At 36.3% G+C, this 20,464-nt stretch overlaps 2 protein-coding genes and 1 pseudogene across 2 annotated transcripts; 2 read left to right on the forward strand and 1 right to left on the reverse strand.

The window, feature by feature from the left end:
- On the reverse strand, positions 1,496–4,042 carry LOC109235067 (annotated as a pseudogene).
- LOC109234526 (translation initiation factor IF-3) lies at positions 6,866–12,099 on the forward strand. The gene is made up of 9 exons (XM_019400548.1): positions 6,866–7,238; positions 7,575–7,614; positions 7,702–7,761; positions 8,512–8,564; positions 9,223–9,278; positions 9,375–9,408; positions 11,343–11,415; positions 11,506–11,598; positions 11,705–12,099. The coding sequence occupies exons 1-9, from the start codon at positions 6,985–6,987 to the stop codon at positions 11,843–11,845; spliced, it is 804 nt and encodes a 267-aa protein (XP_019256093.1). The 5' UTR covers positions 6,866–6,984; the 3' UTR covers positions 11,846–12,099.
- LOC109234527 (cellulose synthase A catalytic subunit 7 [UDP-forming]) lies at positions 14,289–20,327 on the forward strand. Its single transcript, XM_019400549.1, has 12 exons — positions 14,289–14,469; positions 14,869–15,064; positions 15,177–15,376; positions 15,465–15,685; positions 16,319–16,585; positions 16,927–17,272; positions 17,365–17,628; positions 17,756–17,968; positions 18,145–18,355; positions 18,469–18,665; positions 18,962–19,315; positions 19,462–20,327. The coding sequence occupies exons 1-12, from the start codon at positions 14,395–14,397 to the stop codon at positions 20,041–20,043; spliced, it is 3,126 nt and encodes a 1,041-aa protein (XP_019256094.1). The 5' UTR covers positions 14,289–14,394; the 3' UTR covers positions 20,044–20,327.

Genomic DNA, 20,464 nt, shown 5'->3' on the forward strand with positions numbered 1-20,464 from the left:
GCTAAGAGGCAGATGGCACTAAAAAGGATGGGTGTATTAGTGTGGTTCAAGAGATTATTATTGCGGTTGATTGGTTCTTCTTACTACATGTTAAAGCTACAATAGAATTCCCCTGTTTGTTCTGTTCTAAAAGCAAGTGGGGAATTAGCAGAAACACGAGTAACAAAATTCGTTCAAGTGTTTGATCCACGAAGAAGACAAGCATCTTGATCCTAAGCACGAGCAGCATCCTCAGCAGTTTCAAAAGTTCCAAGCCACATCCTTATTTTCTATGTTGTGCCTTTAATCTTTAGCTGTCCATTTCCCTGAAGACTTACACCAACAAACTTTGTACTACTACTATTGCTTCTTTTTCTCCCTTGAATATGGTTATTTTCTTCACTGGGGTTGCTTCTTTCTGCTGCTTCGTTTGGAAGTTGATTAACATTGAAATGAAGTTTATGTAAAAAACAATGGAGTTTTTTAGGTTGTTTACTTGGTCTTTATGGCATGTAAAAAGTCAGTTTACATGTCTTCGTTTTTATTGTTAATGTGGGATTCTTTCTGTCTCATTTTTGCTATTTTTCCGTGTTTGTTTGTGTTAGGTAACCTTGTGTGACTAATCTTGATAGATGACTCATTCCTCTCTAATTTATGCACTATTTTCTTTTCTAAAACATTGGTAAATGTTTGACTGAGTTTCTCCATGATTTTTTCTTTCAGTACTAACATTCCTTTCACATCCATCACTTTCTTTTGTCCAAACATTTCTACTTTTTTCAATAGTCCTTTATAAAAGATAGATCCATATATCCAATAATAGAATTTGATAAGATTAGACTAACAAAATTGTTTAATGTCATTAATCGTGAATACAGAGTTTACTCTCCTTTTGGTAGAATCAAAATCCTTATATGCATATAGCAAGGATCAAAACTAAACTGTTGTTATGGAATTTACAGGCTTATATCCTAAATAGACCTGCATATCCAATGGATGTCGTAAAACACATAGTTTTAGAAAATCTCAATTCACCTTAATAAACATACGCAGTACCAGATTGAGATGACTACAAAAGTAACATGAATAGAGCATAGCTAATCTCGGCAAGTTTCAAATCAAGAAGTGACATGCCCAAGGAATTATCTTGACATTATGTTAAATATATGAAAGCATCGACCACATTCAGGGTCAACAATAGCACTCAGGCACACATAAAAACACCAAAGGAACTTCATGTTTTAACATCTATAACAATTCCAAGCATATTAAGTTTTTTAAAAAAAATGCTGAGAACCCGACGAAAGGAACTTCAAATTTTAACATCTATACCAATTCCAAGCATATCAAGTTTAAACACGTAAAATAATCCAAGAAATTAACTCAACAAGGAATAGCAGATGCTGATAATTGGATCCTTTCATTTCCATGACAGGCTAAAATACTACATGACAAAAGAAATGAGAAAATGACAACCCAAAACTGTCTTGTAAATAGTTCTCCAATATCGACCTCTTCAACGGTTGGCCTTGGCAACCCTCTCAATCTCATCCTTTTTAATGGCATAGCTGCAGAAACAAACATAATCCACAGTAGTAAGCAAATAAGTTGCAAACATCCAAAGAAAGTGATTTGGAAAAAAAGGTTCACCAATCAAGTATACTATTTTATAACGAAGCAGTAAGTTTGAAATATATCTATAATTTTCTAAGATGCGTGAACACTCAAAATCTCAATCCTTTTACCTGTTTGAAGAACCCTTTGCAGCATTGATGAGTTCATCTGAAAGGCACTCAACTATGGTCTTGATGTTCCTGAAAGCACTCTCACGTGCACCGGTTGTTAGCAAATAAATGGCCTGGTTAACACGGCTAAGTGGAGAAATATCAACAGCCTGACGCCTCACAACACCAACTGAACCAATACGAGTTGCATATATGGTAGACATGAACTTCACTTAGAAAAAACAGTTGAAGAAAGTTGAATATTTGTTAGCAAAAATTATTATTTTATTTGAAATTAGTCAAACTAGTATTCAAATGATCCACCAGCATTTTGGATACTCAATATCAGTATTTGCAAATATGGATGGCCAAACCAATATCTGCAAATACTGAAACAACATTTGATGCAAAGATGGGCCCATTGTTACCCTAAAAATAAAGATAGAAGAATATATGGATCAATTAAGCGCCCGTCATCAGTGCGCACCTGTTGATGACAGCATCAACAATTACTTGAATTGGGTTATGGTCAATCAACAAATGAATGATCTTCATTGCATGCTTGATGATGCGGACATCCATTAGCTTCTTCCCATTGTTCCGTCCATGCATCATAAGAGAGTTGGTGAGCCTCTCAACAATAGAGAAGAGGTTCTATCAGTTAATCACCATCCCTTCCTCTAATGAATTAGATCCCATCTGCTAACTATAACTCAACTCCGAGGGAACCAGCTAAGGCTAAAGTTCCATTAAAGAGCGTTTCCACGTGGTAGAACCTCCTCAGGGAATATAAGGTTTTCATGAGGCTGATCTTGAGCCGCCATCCAGCGGATCAGAAAGATTTGTATGGAATGTCCTACTCCTGCCTGAGCTTTCCGATCAACCAATCTCAACCCTGCTGGCAGCTCTATGCAGAAAGAGATCGTAGCACTAGAATGGTTTGCTACTTGGGATTGAGTCTCTCTTCCTCTAGGGAAATCAATAGTGGGCTACAAGTGGGTCTATAAAGTCAACAAAAAGCTGATGGAGCTGTTGAGGGGTTGAAGGCTAGATTGGTGGCCAAAGGATACACACAAGAGTATTGAGTCGAACCCCTTTAGAGATAGGGGAAAGATTTGCCCCAGCTTGGCGAATCGCATCCCCGCGCAACGAATTGCATTGCCAACCTCCTGATTGTCTTCTTATCATTTTCCGTTGCATGTTTGGGATACGTTTGGTGTTCAATATATTCCCTGATGTCAGTAAACCATGGTTTACCGTTGGGTGCCCTTTCAATGGCCAAAAGATCACTATTGGACATGCCGGGAGTGAGTTTCCGCCGATCCCGATCCAGATGTGCCAAAGATTGAGGACTATGAGGGTGGCAGCCGAGGTAGATGGGCGAAAGAGAGAAGAGGGTTTGGCCCCATATCCCAAAACACTGGGCCTTGGTGTGGCATATAAACCGGATGCTTGGAAGCAGTTACTGTGATGTAATCCTCAACAGAGATGTCATTGATCTTCACCAAAAAGTGAGATCATAGTTAGAGAGAACTTTTAAATTGTATTCAAGATATGTTTCAGCCTTGCTAATAGAGGAACTTAAAAATAAAACTCAAGTATAAAAGGCAGAAACAAAAGTAACAATCATCTAAGTATTACTTAACACTCTTCATTTTCTATTTCTCTCCAGTGTCTGTTAATTATTAAATTTATAATTCTAACAAAATGTTCTCCACTTCAGGAATGTTGTTGAGAAAGAATTACACACTTTTACTGAATACACACCAGTTTTCATGGAATAGAACTAACAGCAAAGCACATAATATTACCCTCCTAATCTCCCATTCCCCAGAATTAGCTAATTTGTTTATCTGGTACCAGTCAATAGAAGTGCAACCATGCTGAGTGAACGTCATCTAAACAGGGACAGGTAAACCTAAAATCACATGGACATGCGCAGTCCAAAAAGACGTAAATCTCTTGGATTCAGTGCAGATGAACGAATAATATGGCAAAGGATCTACATAGGTAAGGGACACCAATTTTTGCTAGAAGCCTCTCAGTCTTGTAGAGATATCTATATAGCAGCAGATAAATTGTAGAGAACTTCTAGTGCTAAGTGGAGCAACATAGTATAATTTAAAGGAAGTACATTCAGCTTGATTCTAGGAAAAGGAAGGAGTTTTTAGCAACAATAAATATGTCATTATGAAAAAATGAGTTACTTAAAAGGAATTAAGAGAAATGGAAGGTACCTGAACATCGTCGTAGGTCCAGCAATTGAAAAGCATAACATCGCTGTGAACATTATTCTCTGCGCTTGCATCCACCGGGGCGGCTACTACACCTGCGCCCATTTCTTCTTTTTCTCTGATTATTCACCTGTTGCACTGAATTTAATAGTTAAAACAATACATTTCGCATGATTTTTGTGTTTGTAAATAATGATAGAGAGAATAAGGAGAGAGCAGTTCACCTTCGGCGGAGAAGAGTCTTTGCTGCTGTCTGCTGCATTAAAACCCTAGAAAGTTTATAGTAGGGTTTCGGGGAAGTTGGGCAAATGCTAATGAGATAGCTCGGCCCGGTAAATATTGGGCTTTCTGCTCTGCTGTGTCAACAATCCGACTTTATCATCAGGCCCAAGTCCACTGTCTTTGGGTCACAATAGCCTGAAGAGATCTTTACCTATATGTCCTTAGGGGTGGCAAATGGGCGGGTTGCGCTGAATTTGGGCGGGTCAAGATGGGTTAGGTTAATAAATGGGTCATTGCCCAATCCAGCCCAAAGTGTACTTGGGCTAAGATGGGATGGGTCAAGATGGGCTAAACAATGGGTCATAACCCATCCCGCCCAACTTGACCCATGTTTTAGAACCATGCTCATCTTGAATAAAAAAAAGTCTTTTACCTTAAAATGTGTAAGTTGAAATTTTTTATCTTGAATAAAAAAAAGTCTTTTACCTTAAAATGTGTAAGTTGAAATTTTTTTTGGGGGTTGGGGTAGGGGTGGAGTGGGTTGAGTAGTGCAAAAAAACGAAAAAAAAAATTAAAAATAATAAAAAAAAAGTAATATATTTTTTTTTAGGAGTTTGCAGGGGGGGGGGGAGGGGGTGTGCAGAAAAAAAAAATGAAAATTAAAAATACAAAGAAAACAAAAAAGTAAAATTAAAATTTTTTTAAGGGGAGGGTTGTTTCACGGGGGGGGGGGGGGGGGGGATGGTTGGTGCAGAAAATAAAAATAGAAAATTAAAAATATAAAAAAAAAGTAAAAATATTTTTTTTGAGGGGAGGGTTTTGCGGGGATGGTGGGTGGGGTGGGGTACGGATGGTGCAGAAAAACAAAAGAACATAAAATTGAAAATATAAAAAAAAAAATAAAAAATAAAATAAAATTGGGACAACTAAATAAATTTCTATATAAGTTGGGTTGAGATAACTTTTATTTTTGGTGAGTTTCATGGGTTGTATTTGGGCTGCTTAATGGGTCAGAATGAGCTATAAAATATAGGGATTTTTTCCTTCTTATACCATATATGAAACTTTATTACCAAATATGTGCATAGTATCTAAATTACCCGCCTAGTATTCCTATAATTTCTGTACCTTTCGTTTATTAGGTATTAAAAAGGCAGAATATTCCCTTAAAAACGCGCTAAAAATCAGGAAAGAATCTTGGGATTGATTGATTCTACATTAAATTCAATTTTTGAAACGGAAAGGAGATTTCTCATCTGCGTATTTTTCTCTTAAACTACAATTCAAAAATTAAAAAAAAAAAAAGTACGAACAACTTCAAAAAGTACGAACAGACTCAACTACGAACAGCTTCAACAAACTGAATTCAAATTGTAGAATAAATCTTCGAGATTCAACAACTCAAAATTGTTATATTCTGTTCTTCGTCGTTTTCAGAAATCAAATTGGCGATCATATATCTGTTCTTATCTTTTTTTCTCTCAATCTAGAAATCCAAAAAACGAACAAGTTTAGAATGATATGGGGGTTCGTGTGTATATGGAGACCAAAAAGGAGAATAAAAACTTAGGTTCATATTCGTTATGTATAAGTGTACGAGATTTCAATATTGAATTGACAATCACCAACGATATCACAAGTGCAAGTTTGTATAGTTCAAAATTGCATAGAATTATGGTTTTACAGTATTATCTACAAAATTACTACATTTGCCTACAATTAAACTACAAATCAGTTTAATGAAAGAATAAAGCAATGTTGTTTTCAAAATTATCTACAAAGTTACTATATTTATACGACAAAAAATAAACTACAATCTATGATTAGAAATTGTTGATTTCAAAATGTCTGACATCCTAAAATGGATGACTACAAAATTTTCACTATATCTACAAATTATCTACAATTGAAATGGGAATTGGGATATTAAAATTCAATGTATCCAGTTTGTAGATAAATTGTAGATTATCTGTATTCTGATTGTAGATGCATTGTTTTCTGTTTTCACAAATCCAAAACGACTAAAATTTCTACAAAATCTTCTGCAAAAAACGGTCTACAAATTTTTGCAATATGTCTTGTTCTTCTTCGAGTTTCAATCTGAATTTTAGTCAAAACCAAGTATGTCCAGAATATTTATGAAAAACAGGAAAATTAAACAAAACTCATTTTTCCTAACTCTTTTATACATTGATATTAATTGCAGGTCAAGATGATTCTGCTATAATTATGCAGAAGAGGAAATTGGGAAAGAAGGCAAAAAGTTATGCTTATAGAATTCGTGAGCATGGTATGCGTCTATTTACATCTAGTTCATTCTTTTCCTTTTTCCTTCTTTAAGAAAACAATAAAAATATTTTCCTATTTTGATGTTTTGCAGTGAAATTGGGGCCAAAGTTTTCAGAAACGGTGAAGCTGCTAAAAGATACAGAAAAAAAAAAACGGCCCATTTTTGGTACCTTGAATTAAGGAAGGATATATGCTGCATTAATTGTACTCTTAAAATACACTATGGTATAGAATTGGTAATTTGGTACACTAAATATAATTATATCAAACCTTAAACATTAAGGGTAATAAGGTTTCTATATGGTATAGAAATATAAAAATCCCTAAAATATAATAGGTTAACTTGGCTCAACCCAAATTGACCAATGACCTAAAATATTTATAATCCAACCCATTAATATGTGGACCCTTAAATATCACCAAACAAAAAGACTTGTAGCCAAGCCTCAAGAGCAAAAGCACCTATGGATAAGATCCACCACACTGTGTGTTAACTCTCTCTGTAAAACCACCCACCCACCCACCCACCATCATCCATGGCGGGTCTTACCACCTTCACTCTCACACCCACCATTTCCTCTAAACCAAATACTAAACCCCTTTTTCTTCCTTCTCTTAATTCTTCTCTTTGTGGCCTCCGTTTTCACCTTCCTCAGCTCCGTTCTTGCTCCTCCCTTATCTATTATGCTGCCACTGTCTCCGCCCGCTACGGCGGCGGAGGCGGCCGTGGTAACTTCCGGCCGCCCCCACGTTCTGATGATGATGAAGCCCTTGATATTTCCTCTATTAGGTATTCCACATGTTCTTTTGTTATGCACTCAGCTTGAGTAACATTATGTGAAATTCTTATATCCATTTTGCTTTTTGATAGAGTTTTTTGGTTATTTTCATATTAAATGTTTTTGTTTAATTTTAAAATGTATTAGGTTCTTGTTAAAGATGTAAACTTTATTTTAGTTTCTTCTGTTGTGCGCTCAGCTTGTTGTAATGTTTAGAGGAAACTCATGTCCTTTTTTTGGTTTTCTTAGTTATTGTGATATTAAATGTTCTTTTTAAATGTTGAAATGTATTGGGCTTGTGTTAGAGATGTTAACTTTTTTAGTTTTTTTGTGGTGCTTTGAAATAGGTCAGACAAGGTTAGGCTCATTGATGAAAAGCAGAACATGGTTAGTCTAATTTCATATTTGCTTCTTGTGTTGGTTTCATAGTTGTTATTAATCATTGATTTTGTTTAATTGGTTTTTCTTATATAGCTGGGGATAGTGTCAAAAATGGAAGCTCTTCAGAAAGCTGAGGATGCAAGCCTTGACTTGGTATGTCTCTGAAAGACTGAATTGATTGTATGTAACTTTTTTCTTCAAGTTTTGTGCTTATGGGGATAATAAAGTATCCGTCAACTGTGATAATGTAGTCCTCTATTGCGCGGCGTTTGTGCTAGTAATCTTGTGTTGTATGGTAAAAAATAATGTGGAGTCAAGAAAAGAATTTTATTCAAAATATGGTAAAATATAATGCAGTTATATGTGTTAAACTAGGCAAAGTTGACTGCAGTTATGAAGCTCCAAGAAGAAAAATAATATACTCTGTACTGGTATTTTTTTGGGGTGGGGTGGGAGGGGTGGGAGTGGGGGTTTACAGGAAGATGAGAATAATATTGCTTCAGGTTATTAGGTGTAGTTAGAAGCAAAGGCGTTTTGAAGATTTAAACTCTATGGGTCCAACCTTTAAAATTCTTCGCATGAACCCATTATATTTTTAAAGTAATGGGTTCATATCTTCTATTTGTTGCAATTTTAGTGAACTTTTACGTATAAATTTGTGCTCCATGTCGAAAATATTGGGTTTAGATGAACTGGTACTGTAACGGTGGATCCGCCCCTGGTTAGAAGGGAGTACATTACTTGCAGGAAAAAAAAATTGAAATGCAAGATGATGTATTTAGTGGTCAACAGAAGTTCTATCCTAGGTTGAGCTAGACGAAGAGTAGCTTATCCAGAATACTGATTAGGATAAAGTTAATATTGGTTTGATTATATTATTCTTTCTTTGGCGGATGTTTGTAGGTGATTCTATCTCCAGAAGCAGATCCGCCGGTTGTCAAAATGATGGATTACAAGTAAGATATATCCATCAGAAGTTTTTTGTTGTCTCTGATTTTCAATCATGACAGATACTTCTTGATTCCTGGAATGATCTAGTTACACACGTGCAGAATTTGAGTATAAGCCATATGAGTCATTAAGGTCGTAATTTGTAGCTTGAAACATCTAATAAGAGTAATTGGTATGCCCTTTGTTCCGTTTCATTAGTCGTAGTTTTACATGAACTTGTTACTAGTATAAGACTTAAGAGTGTTTACTATTCCGTAGCGTTGTATAATTGTTTTTGTGTTCTTGGGAATAGAATGAAAGAGTAAAAATCATGAAATACGATCTGCTTGAGCTGGAATTTTGATTCTTTTTTACCAAACTGGGTTAAGAGTATTTCTTAAACCAGAAGCCGAGCTTGTATGAAACTGCGAAAATCATATAAAACCAAGCAAGTTTCGAAAAGCATACTATTTGGCTTGAATTAGGTGGGTTAGAAATTACGATCATAGGTATTATGCTGTGTTATTTTTGCTTGACTATTACGTTATAGTGCAAATTATTATCTGCATATCAATTTTAGGTCGTTTGTATGCTGACTAGATGCAATGATCTTTTTCACGGGTTTCTTATTATTTTTAATTACTAAGAGGTCAGTACATTGATATTTTGCTTTGTTTTTGGCAGTAAGTATAAGTATGAACTGCAAAAGAAGAAAAAGGAGCAGCAAAAGAAAAATGCCGGTACATGTCTTGCCTTTTAGAGGTTTGCTTTTCATTTGAAATATAGATCCCATTTTAACTTCCTTTTACGGATGAATTTTTTCTTTTAAATGACAGCCAGCCGCATGGATTTGAAGGAGCTCAAAATGGGGTAAGGTTCCATATCATGTATACCTAGCGCTGATGTTTATAAGAGAAAATGTTTAGCTTTTTTCCTAGTCCTTCATTAGATGGCCACTTGGTGAAAAGCTTTAACACTATGGCCATATTTTCTCCTTTAGTTTGTTTTTGGTGGTTCAGTATTTAAAGTTTTATTCTGTATTGTTTATGGTTTTTCTGTAGTCTCTGGATGTGCCTTCTTTCCTGGAAATAATTCATTTGAGTTGCAGTTATCTTAAAATAAATTCTTATCATTAGCGTTGCGATTGGGCCGAGAGGTGAGAATATCAAAATCATTTAATGCATATATATAATACTAACACTAGAACAGCAAGAATGAAGTGCCTCTAGACTTGAAAAACCATCGGCTGATATCATATACAAATGCAAAATAATCAGGCATCAATTTGTTCATTCATAAAATCCAGAGATGTGTCTCTAATTTGTTGGCTTCCATCTGACTATGTCGAATGGGGCATACACTAACAATAGAAGCCTTTTTGTACTTCTTTGTTGATTTTACCTTCTGAATTTAAATCATTTTGATTTAATATAAAATGAGACTGTGACGAGTAAATTGCTAAACTAACATAAGACTGAAAAGATAACAGAGAAATATAAGTCACATCTGCTTTGGCTTGAGTAAAGACATGGACCTTGAAAACCTTTTCCTTGATGGCTAAGAAAGTGAAATCCTGGAATTTCAGAGTTTTAGAGAAGATAGAGAGAGCATGAGATTTTGTGAGAGTTGAGCAAATGTGAAAAATCCTTGGTAAACTAGGAAAGGAAAATATTTTAGCTATTAGATTCTTTATTTACTTATTGAGAAAACATACTCTCTCCTTCCCAATTTATGTGACATTGTTTGACTCGGAACGGAGTTTAAGAAAGAAATGAAGACTTTTGAAACTTGTGGTCTAAAGTGTGTGGCTATAAAATCATCTCATTAAGGGTAAAGTAGGAAGTTTAAAGTTAAATTTTTTCTAAATAAGGAGGTATGGCGTTCTCTTTGGGACAGACTAAAAAAGAAAGTATAACACATAAATTGGGACAGAGAGAGTATATTTTAGCTATGTTAGAAGATAGTACCGGAGGCATAATCTAACTCATTGTTCGTCTGTGTACATCGACTCTTCTGAGGTATCCTCAATTTAAGGAGAAGTAATAATCATGAACTAGTTGCCTAATGTGTTTATTGATATTGATGTGGATCAACATGGAGTTAACTAGTTTTGGATGTTTACTAAGGAGTGGCTCTGAGAGCTCATCGTAAGCATTTAACTCTTTACAAGTATCTACGACTTGTCTATGAAAAGAAATGGCTATTATGACTTGACACATGAAATTCTAGTTACGGTGACTTACCTTTCGTTTCTCCTTTTCAGAAGACCAGTAAGTCCTTTTGAACCTCACACACCATAGGTCTTGCATTTTTTTCACCTTTTTCAGAGTTGTAAGTCTTCAGAAACGGTTATTCTCATCTGCACACTACTCTTTTGTGTCAACAATTGTGCTGTGTAGCCTTTTCCTCCGTCTCTAAAGTGATTGCTGCTCTGTCGATTTAGCCTCTATGAAAAAAAGTGCATGAAGTTTTCTTCCCATTTCTCTGTGTTAATAGGCTTTCTCAATGGTAAAAGGGGGAATTTCCAATATTTGTATTTCTCTTTGCTTTAGTTGAATTGCTTGACATATTTACCAGCAAGAAAAGTTAGTTATATTGTTAGGTTTTAACACATGGTAACTGCTTCAATATCAATGTTCTCTGAAGTAAAAAAGACCAGTAAACCTAGTAGGTCACATCTTTTACGGTTGTAGCGCTAATCTTTACTAATATGTTGCGGCATGGTACATCTTTTACCCTATTTTCCCTCGTTTGTTTTGGCCTCCTTTCCTGGTATCTGAAAGTTCTCTTGAATATTATTGCAGTTACAATATTGATTCTCATGATTATTCAGTGCGTTTGAGAGCTGCTCAGAAGTTTTTGAAAGACGGTGACAAGGTAGCTCGGAATCTTGTATTTCAGCATGCAGCGCTTTAGCGAATTTGATGGTTTAATGTTTAAAACGTTACTTATTGTTAATTCCTGCAGGTAAAAATCATAGTGAACTTAAAAGGCCGTGAAAATGAGTTCAGAAATAATGCTATTGAGCTAATAAAGCGTTTTCAGAATGACATTGGCGAGGTAGGTTTGGTGCATGCAGGATTTCAATTAGTTCGCGTGAAGTAGTAATCTAACTCTTTTTCCCTCTCCGGCTAGTTAACGTCTTATATTATGGTGCCATTCGCAGCTTGCAACTGAGGAGAACAAAAGTTTCAGGGATAGGAACATGTTCATAGTATTGGTACCGAATAAGGCTATTGTACAGAAAGGTCAAGAGCAACCGAAGAAAAAGGAAAAATCAGCAACTGAAGTTTCAGCCAGTGTTTGAGCATCAGATGAATTTATTAGCAGATAATCATATGCATATGTTTCTAAAGTGAAATGTGAGATGCCACCCTGATATATGTCTTGTATAGAATTAGTCAAATACAAGCCTGTAATAGGATATACACTTGTGTAGTGTCTGTAACAGTAGCAAGAAACATTCAAGTTTTTGTAGTAACATCTAATAGGTAAAGTTGAAGTAAGTTGAGCTTTACTTCACTTGTTATATTTCACGCAATGACATGAGGAATTTGAATATTCTCTAAGTATCCAGGGGTGTGGCCTATCGGTCAATCAAAGGTAGAATGGACCATAGCAGATAAGGGTTCAAATATCCAGCAGATGTAAAAATGCTGGGTGACCTTTTTCCCTAGGTCTGCCCGGTCTGGGCCGGTTCCACCTCTTGAAGAGCTTGATGGGCCGGAAGCTCCGGACAAAGACATCATGCTATTTTGGACCCCGCTCTCTATCTCCAAATACAAAATCCCAAGTAGAATGAGACTTGTGTTCCCTTGCCATCCAATCGCCCTACTACAAAATAAGGAGAGGGATCGCTTACCACCTATCCGAGCCTATGCACCTACACCCTAGACTAGCTCCGGGCCAAAGTGATGAAGAGGAGAATGGTTTTAAGTTATAGTGAATGGAGTTATTCAATTCCTGTATTATCTAGTACCTATACTGGTGGGAAGTAACAGATATCCAGTCGAGATGCGCAAGCTGACTCGGACACAACACTACCTTTGCCAAAAAAAGAGAGAGAATTTGGGTACTCTCTTTTTCTCCTTTTCATTTTTGTATGGTTAGAGTTTTATACCAAAGGAGGGACTTTCCTATCAGAATGATGAGCTATCAATTAGTTTTCTAGCTACACTTTCAATAGCTTATTTTGTGGGAAACTTTATATAGAAGTACTTGAAGCCTAAGCATCCTCTAACGATATTTCTTGTTGGCATTCAAATATAGGATCGATTTCAAAGATATTTAATCGTGGTTATTTTCTTCCTTTTTAGTACTAAGGTTTTTCTGTTCGCTAAGTTTGAAACATTCATTCCGCTTCTAAATTATATGATACTTTTTTTGTTTTATTAGTTCTCAAGATATCTAACATAATTCTATTTCTATACGACATTTGCAACTTTCAAGAAATTAAATTATTGAAGTAGTCATATCTTAACATTAATGGAATATGTTTCTCTCTTTCACGACCACTATTTTAGAATATTCTTCCATCATTACTAATTAATATCTAATTATGAGACCGTCAAACACGATCATATAAAATGAAACGAAGGAGTATTAATTTTTGTATACTATAACATTTCCTCTAATAATGTGAATATCTTACCTATCCCGTCTTCAAACCAAACTACCTGTAAAATCTGGTTGAGTAACTTCAATATGAGAACAAAAATCTGGGTGAAATTAAATTATTTCTTCATGGTAGTTTTTCTTTTGCAATTTATTTTGTTTAATAATTACTAAATAAATGGGTTACTTTTATTTTTTTTCAAATATGATTTTAAACGGTTACTATCACATCATTGAATGTGATTAAGTTTCAGATAAGCTCTAAGGTATCGTTGGATACGATTTGAGTTAATAAAGTTATTGAGTACAGAATCAAAAATACTTACATAAGAGCTTCAGTTTTTCGGTATCTTTCACACTGTTATTTATAGTGTTGACTTTCTCCCTTAAAAAACTTATGCAATTTTCTTATATATTCCACTTCTAAAAAAATTGTCATAAAAAACTTCTTTTAACGACAAAGAAAATAAAACCTAGACTCCAATCAATAAGTTTCTTTCCAAATTAGAAATTAATGTGTGCTTTCCAATTGAAAGAAATTTGACTTACTAAAAACTTTTATCCTAATCATGATTTGAATAAAATCCATATCTGAAATTTAATGATTCATAATAGTAATTCTCAAAAGTAAAAGACCATTCAAGCAATATAAGAAAAACCTTGGGACTAATATGAAAATACAACCAACCAAAGGAAAAGCTTAAGCAAAGAGCTGACATACTAGCAAATCTGTTAATATGTATGTGTGTGTGTGTGTGTGTGAGAGAGAGAGAGAGAGAGAGAGAGAGAATGGAAAACTCCTTTATACTAATCATGTTTTGAATAAAAGCCATATCTGACATTAATGATTCATAATAGTAATTCTCAAAAGTAAAGGACATTCAAGCAATATAAGAAAAAAATTGGGACTAATATGAAAATACAACCAACCAAAGGAAAAGCTTAAGCAAAGAGCTGGCTATACTAGCAAATTCTGTTGAAGAGAGAGAAAGAGAATGTGCATGGTTGTTGAAAAACTGAGGAAGCTTAGCTTAAAGGCAATGGAGACTCTGCAACCAACACATCTTCCATAGAATGGACATATATTAGGTACAAGAAAGATACATAGAAAATGACACTAGTACTACTAATTTTACCTTCCATCATTCTTTCTTTCATTTAAAAAGTAAACTTTAAACCATATATACCATTGTCATCACCCTCCATTTCTCACTAGAATCATATCAACCACCTCCCTCTGCCATGGAAGCCAGTGCCGGTCTTGTTGCTGGTTCGCATAACCGGAACGAGCTCGTCGTCATTCATGGCCATGAAGAGGTAATTATGTCTTTGGAACATTCTTTTGGAATGTCCAAAGTTAACATTGGAGTGCATGCATAGAAGTAATCTTAGGGGTCGTTTGGTACATGGGATAAGGATAATAATCTCGGGATAGAATTGGGATTAATTTTGTCCCATGTTTGGTTTGGGGTATTAGCTAATCCCGGGACAACTTTTACACGAAAATGGTGGGATTAGTTTTCCCATACAAAAGGTGGGTTAGCTAATCTCATGGGATATCCAAAGATATCCCACCATTGTACCAAACGACCCCTCACAGTGTTACATTTAAGTTATATCTTTATGTTCAATATCAAATATAGAGAAGGAAAAGATGACTTTGCTTTTCTTTTTCGTCCGATTCTAACTTTCTTTCTTGTCCTATATTTGGTGCAGCATAAGCCATTGAAGGATTTGAGTGGACAAGTTTGTGAGATATGTGGGGATGAAATAGGACTAACAGTGGATGGTGATCTCTTTGTGGCCTGCAATGAGTGTGGTTTCCCTGTGTGCCGGCCATGCTACGAGTATGAGAGAAGGGAAGGAACTCAACAGTGTCCACAGTGCAAGACCAGATACAAACGTCTCAAAGGTATATACACATACATCTTGATGAATTAAACATTCACATCCATGCAAACTTGTTCTGGTTAATTGTTCGTGTTATTTAATTTTTGTTTTAAATTGTATTTGATGTCTTGAAGGGAGTCCAAGGGTGGCGGGAGATGAAGATGAAGAAGATATTGATGATATTGAACACGAATTCAAAATTGATGACGAGCAAAACAAGAATAGAAATATTGTTGAGACCATTCTCCATGGTAAGATGACCTATGGAAGAGGACCAGAAGATGAAGATTCCGCTCAGTACCCTCCTGTCATTGCTGGAATCCGCTCACATCCGGTACGAATATTAAAATATCAGTCCAAGAATTTCTAAGATAAGAGAAAATTTTGAATACCTTGGATATGAATGCATTTCATGGATACAGGTTAGTGGTGAATTCCCGATATCAAGTCATGCAAACGGAGAGCAGATTTTGGGATCTTCCCTTCACAAAAGGATACATCCGTATCCAGCTTCCGAACCTGGAAGTGCAAGATGGGATGATAAGAAAGAGGGAGGGTGGAAAGAAAGAATGGATGATTGGAAATTGCAGCAAGGAAATCTGGGGCAAGACTATGATGACTATGCTGACCCTGATATGGCCATGTAAGTAGTTAACATTGAACTTTAACATGAAAACATTATGCAAATACATATCTTGAACCATAACACTGAGGCATGGGAATTACACGATGCAAAATGCTCACATCTAGGCAAAGGGGGAGCCAAGATTTCAACTCTATGGGTTCTGGATTTTGAAACGTTTGAAGTGCTAATAACTGGGTTCTAATTTTTTTTTAACACAAATATACTATTTAAGCAAAAGCTACTGGGTTTGGCTGAACCCGTACTCGAACTTCTAGCTCCACCTCTGCATCTCGGTTGTGTCTTGGTTATTTCCTGTGGTTGGAGATAGATATACTAGCATTTGACTATTTAAAATCACTCCCTTCTTTCTCAATCACATTCACATGAATGGAAGTGAAAGGATTACATATGACAAGTTCATGCCAGGAGTAGTAAGAATGAATTAGCTGAAATGAGAAGGCATTTATAGATGTATAGAAATCTATAGTCACTAAAAAATTCTGGTATATCTAGTCCTGTAGATTATTAGTTGATAATGCATATCCGATTCACTAGATTGCAGTGATTTCTTCTCAAATCCATCAGTTCAATGCTTAAAATTAGCTAATTGAAACTGCAACATACTCAGCGCTAATCAATGTGAAAATGCAGGGTGGATGAAGCAAGACAGCCTTTGTCAAGAAAAGTGCCAATAGCATCAAGCAAGATAAATCCTTACCGGATGGTGATTGTGGCTAGGCTGTTTATTCTGGCCATCTTCCTACGTTACAGAATTCTGAATCCAGTGCATGACGCGATTGGTCTCTGGCTAACTTCTATCATCTGTGAGATCTGGTTTGCCTTCTCTTGGATCCTTGATCAGTTCCCCAAATGGTTCCCAATCGACCGTGAGACTTACCTTGATCGTCTCTCTCTCAGGTGACAAATCTTTGCAAGTCTATTGTCCTGCTTAAGCATGGACATAAAACCAATTGAGTATTGCCGATGTGTGACCCTTGTTTTCGCAAAAATATGCCATACTCTAAGTACAATATTAGATACTAACGGAACCACACTAAAGTTCCACGGAAGAGGAAGAGCTTAGCATTCAGGCAAAACTTACTAGAAGAGAAACTATGACAAATCATATTTGCAATCTAATCTGAATGAGATTATAAATTTCACAATTACAAGTCAAATCATTTTCCGAGTTGCTTCTTAAAAGTTCTAACAAACTTTACCACTAGAGAAATACATATTTCACAATTTTTTTTATGTAGGTATGAGAGGGAAGGAGAACCAAACATGCTAGCCCCCGTCGATATATTTGTCAGTACAGTGGATCCTATGAAGGAACCTCCTCTTGTTACGGCTAATACGATCCTCTCAATATTAGCAATGGATTACCCTGTTGACAAAACTTCATGCTACCTATCTGATGATGGAGCTTCAATGTGCACCTTCGAAGCACTATCAGAAACTGCAGAATTCGCTAGAAAATGGGTACCCTTCTGCAAGAAGTTTGCTATAGAGCCTCGAGCACCAGAGTTTTACTTCTCTCAAAAAATCGATTATCTCAAGGACAAAGTCCAGCCAACATTCGTTAAGGAGAGACGAGCAATGAAGGTATAGCTTGAACTCTCGATTTCATCTGCAGCTTAGTGCTAATATAAAACTTTACCAAGTCACGAAATCACAAACGTTATTGTACTTGACAGAGAGAGTATGAAGAATTCAAGGTAAGAATCAATGCACTAGTTGCCAAAGCAACTAAAATGCCTCCGGGAGGGTGGATCATGCAAGATGGAACACCATGGCCGGGAAATAATACAAGGGACCATCCCGGTATGATTCAAGTCTTTTTAGGCCAAAGTGGAGGAACTGACGTGGAAGGAAATGAACTCCCTCGTCTTGTTTATGTTTCTCGTGAAAAAAGGCCTGGTTTCCAGCATCACAAAAAGGCTGGTGCTATGAATGCCCTGGTAAACATACTGACAAGTCAAAATTGTTATACACATCTACTTAGAAACATTATGCACATTACATCAGATATTTTGACAAGAATTTTTGCAGAAATGACAGAATATTTTCTCAATGTGAACATTGCAGGTTCGTGTTTCAGGAGTTCTTACCAATGCACCATTTATGCTTAACTTGGACTGTGATCACTACCTAAACAACAGCAAGGCAGCCAGAGAAGCCATGTGCTTCTTAATGGACCCACAAATGGGCAAAAAAGTTTGCTTCGTCCAGTTTCCTCAAAGATTTGATGGAATAGACAGGCACGATAGATATGCCAACCGAAACACAGTCTTCTTTGATGTAAGATCCAGCAAAATATGCCACATAAGGCCCTTACCAAAAAACTAATATACATTAGAATTGAGAAGATGTTTTATAGACAATACTTAATATAGCAAACAGATAAAGTGATGGTCAATTGCTTTAACTTATTTGAGATTAGCTTTACCGTGAACTTACTTCTATTACTTGGGCAGATTAACATGAAAGGCCTAGACGGAATACAAGGTCCAGTATATGTAGGCACAGGATGTGTATTCAGAAGGCAAGCTTTATATGGCTACAATCCTCCTAAACGTGCCAAGCGTCCAAGAATGGTCAGCTGTGACTGTTGCCCATGTTTCGGACGCAAAAAGAAGCTTGATAGTTATAAATGTGAAGTCAATGGAGATGCAGCAAATGCTCAAGGTCATATTCCTAAAATTTTAAGTTTCAACTTTCAAGATAACCTAAGCAGCTTGTTTAATAAGATCCTCTTGAGATTATTTTTTCCCTTATTTTCTTTTTCTTTATTACCTCAGGATTTGACGATGACAAAGAGCTATTAATGTCCCAGATGAATTTTGAAAAGAAATTCGGCCAGTCAGCAATTTTTGTGACTTCAACTTTAATGATTGAAGGCGGGGTCCCTCCTTCATCGAGCCCAGCAGCCTTGCTAAAGGAAGCTATCCATGTGATCAGCTGTGGCTATGAAGACAAAACAGAATGGGGTTTGGAGGTAATATTATCAATAAGTGCTGTGATGTACTTCTAATAGCTCGACTATTACATTCAAGAAACTCTTTAGCAAACTAAAACTAACGAAAAGAAACTGTGGTTAGAGAATATATGCTATTGCATGGATACAAGCATATTTCAGTTTGTGAATTAAAGAGGATATAAATGCTTAAAATTTTCTGTACCAGTAACATATGCAGCTAGCTTGAGATATATAAAGAACCATAATCCACCTCTAATGTAATAACCTTTCTAAATATCTCATTTGATTGGTTGAAACTGCTTTTCAACTTGCAGCTGGGTTGGATTTATGGCTCTATCACAGAGGATATCTTAACAGGTTTCAAGATGCACTGCCGTGGTTGGAGATCAGTTTACTGTATGCCTAAAGTAGCTGCGTTTAAGGGGTCTGCTCCCATCAACCTGTCAGATCGTCTCAACCAGGTGCTTCGATGGGCTCTTGGTTCCGTTGAGATCTTTTTCAGTCGTCACAGCCCAGTTTGGTATGGCCACAAGGGGGGAAAGCTTAAGTGGCTTGAACGATTATCATATGTTAACACAACCGTTTACCCTTTCACTTCCTTACCTCTCCTTGCCTACTGTACTCTCCCTGCTGTCTGCTTGCTCACTGGAAAATTCATAATGCCAGAGGTAAGAATGCAATTTTTTTTCTTAAAGGCATAAGTGAAAATTAGGAACGCTTCTAGCACCAGTTGCAGCTAAGTAGCTAATTATGTCACAAGCTTACTTGCTTTCTAAGTTATTCAGTTGACTTGAACTTAAATTCATTGATGCAGATAAGCACCTTAGCAAGTCTCTTTTTCATTGCTCTTTTCCTCTCAATCTTTGCTACGGGAATTCTCGAGCTAAGGTGGAGTGGAGTAAGCATTGAGGAATGGTGGAGAAATGAGCAATTTTGGGTGATTGGAGGGATATCTGCCCACCTTTTTGCTGTAGTGCAAGGTCTTCTCAAGATTTTGGCTGGCATAGATACCAACTTTACTGTGACATCTAAGGCAACAGATGATGACGACTTTGGAGAGCTATATGCCTTCAAGTGGACTACTCTCCTTATTCCTCCAACGACGATTCTCATAATCAACTTGGTTGGGGTTGTAGCCGGTATCTCTGATGCCATCAACAACGGATACCAATCGTGGGGTCCCCTGTTTGGAAAGCTTTTCTTTGCTTTTTGGGTCATTGTTCATTTATATCCATTCCTCAAGGGTCTTATGGGTAGGCAGAACAGGACCCCAACCATTGTCGTCATATGGTCAATACTTTTAGCCTCCATCTTTTCCTTGCTGTGGGTTCGAATTGATCCATTTGTGCTCAAAACCAAGGGACCAGATGTCAAGCAATGTGGACTCAACTGCTGACGTGCTTGCTCATACTTCTCTTCGGACCACATCCCTCAAAGTGGAGTATGCAAACAAAAGAATAAACCTAGTGTGAGAAGTTTTGTTTAGTGTAGAAATTGTACTCGATTTTGCATATGGCTAAATGAAAGTATTTGAACAATCTGCTAAGTTTTTTCCCACTTTAGTGACCAAATACGAGCTTTGATAGAACTTTTAGCTAATAAATTGTGAACTTAATGAGCAAATATGCAGTGCAATATCCGAGGGAAGTCCTAATGAATGAAGAATTTGAATGTGCCGAATACCCTCATCCTATCTTAAAAGAGTTAAGTGAATATAATTTCCAAGAAGATAACATTTGGCACTTGAAGATGCATGTCAGAGAATGAAATAAAGTAGATGAGTGGTACTTCTTTAGGTTTTGAGAGGATTTAGTACC

Source organism: Nicotiana attenuata, chromosome 11 (genome assembly GCF_001879085.1).
Source record: "Nicotiana attenuata strain UT chromosome 11, NIATTr2, whole genome shotgun sequence".
NCBI lineage: Eukaryota > Viridiplantae > Streptophyta > Magnoliopsida > Solanales > Solanaceae > Nicotiana > Nicotiana attenuata.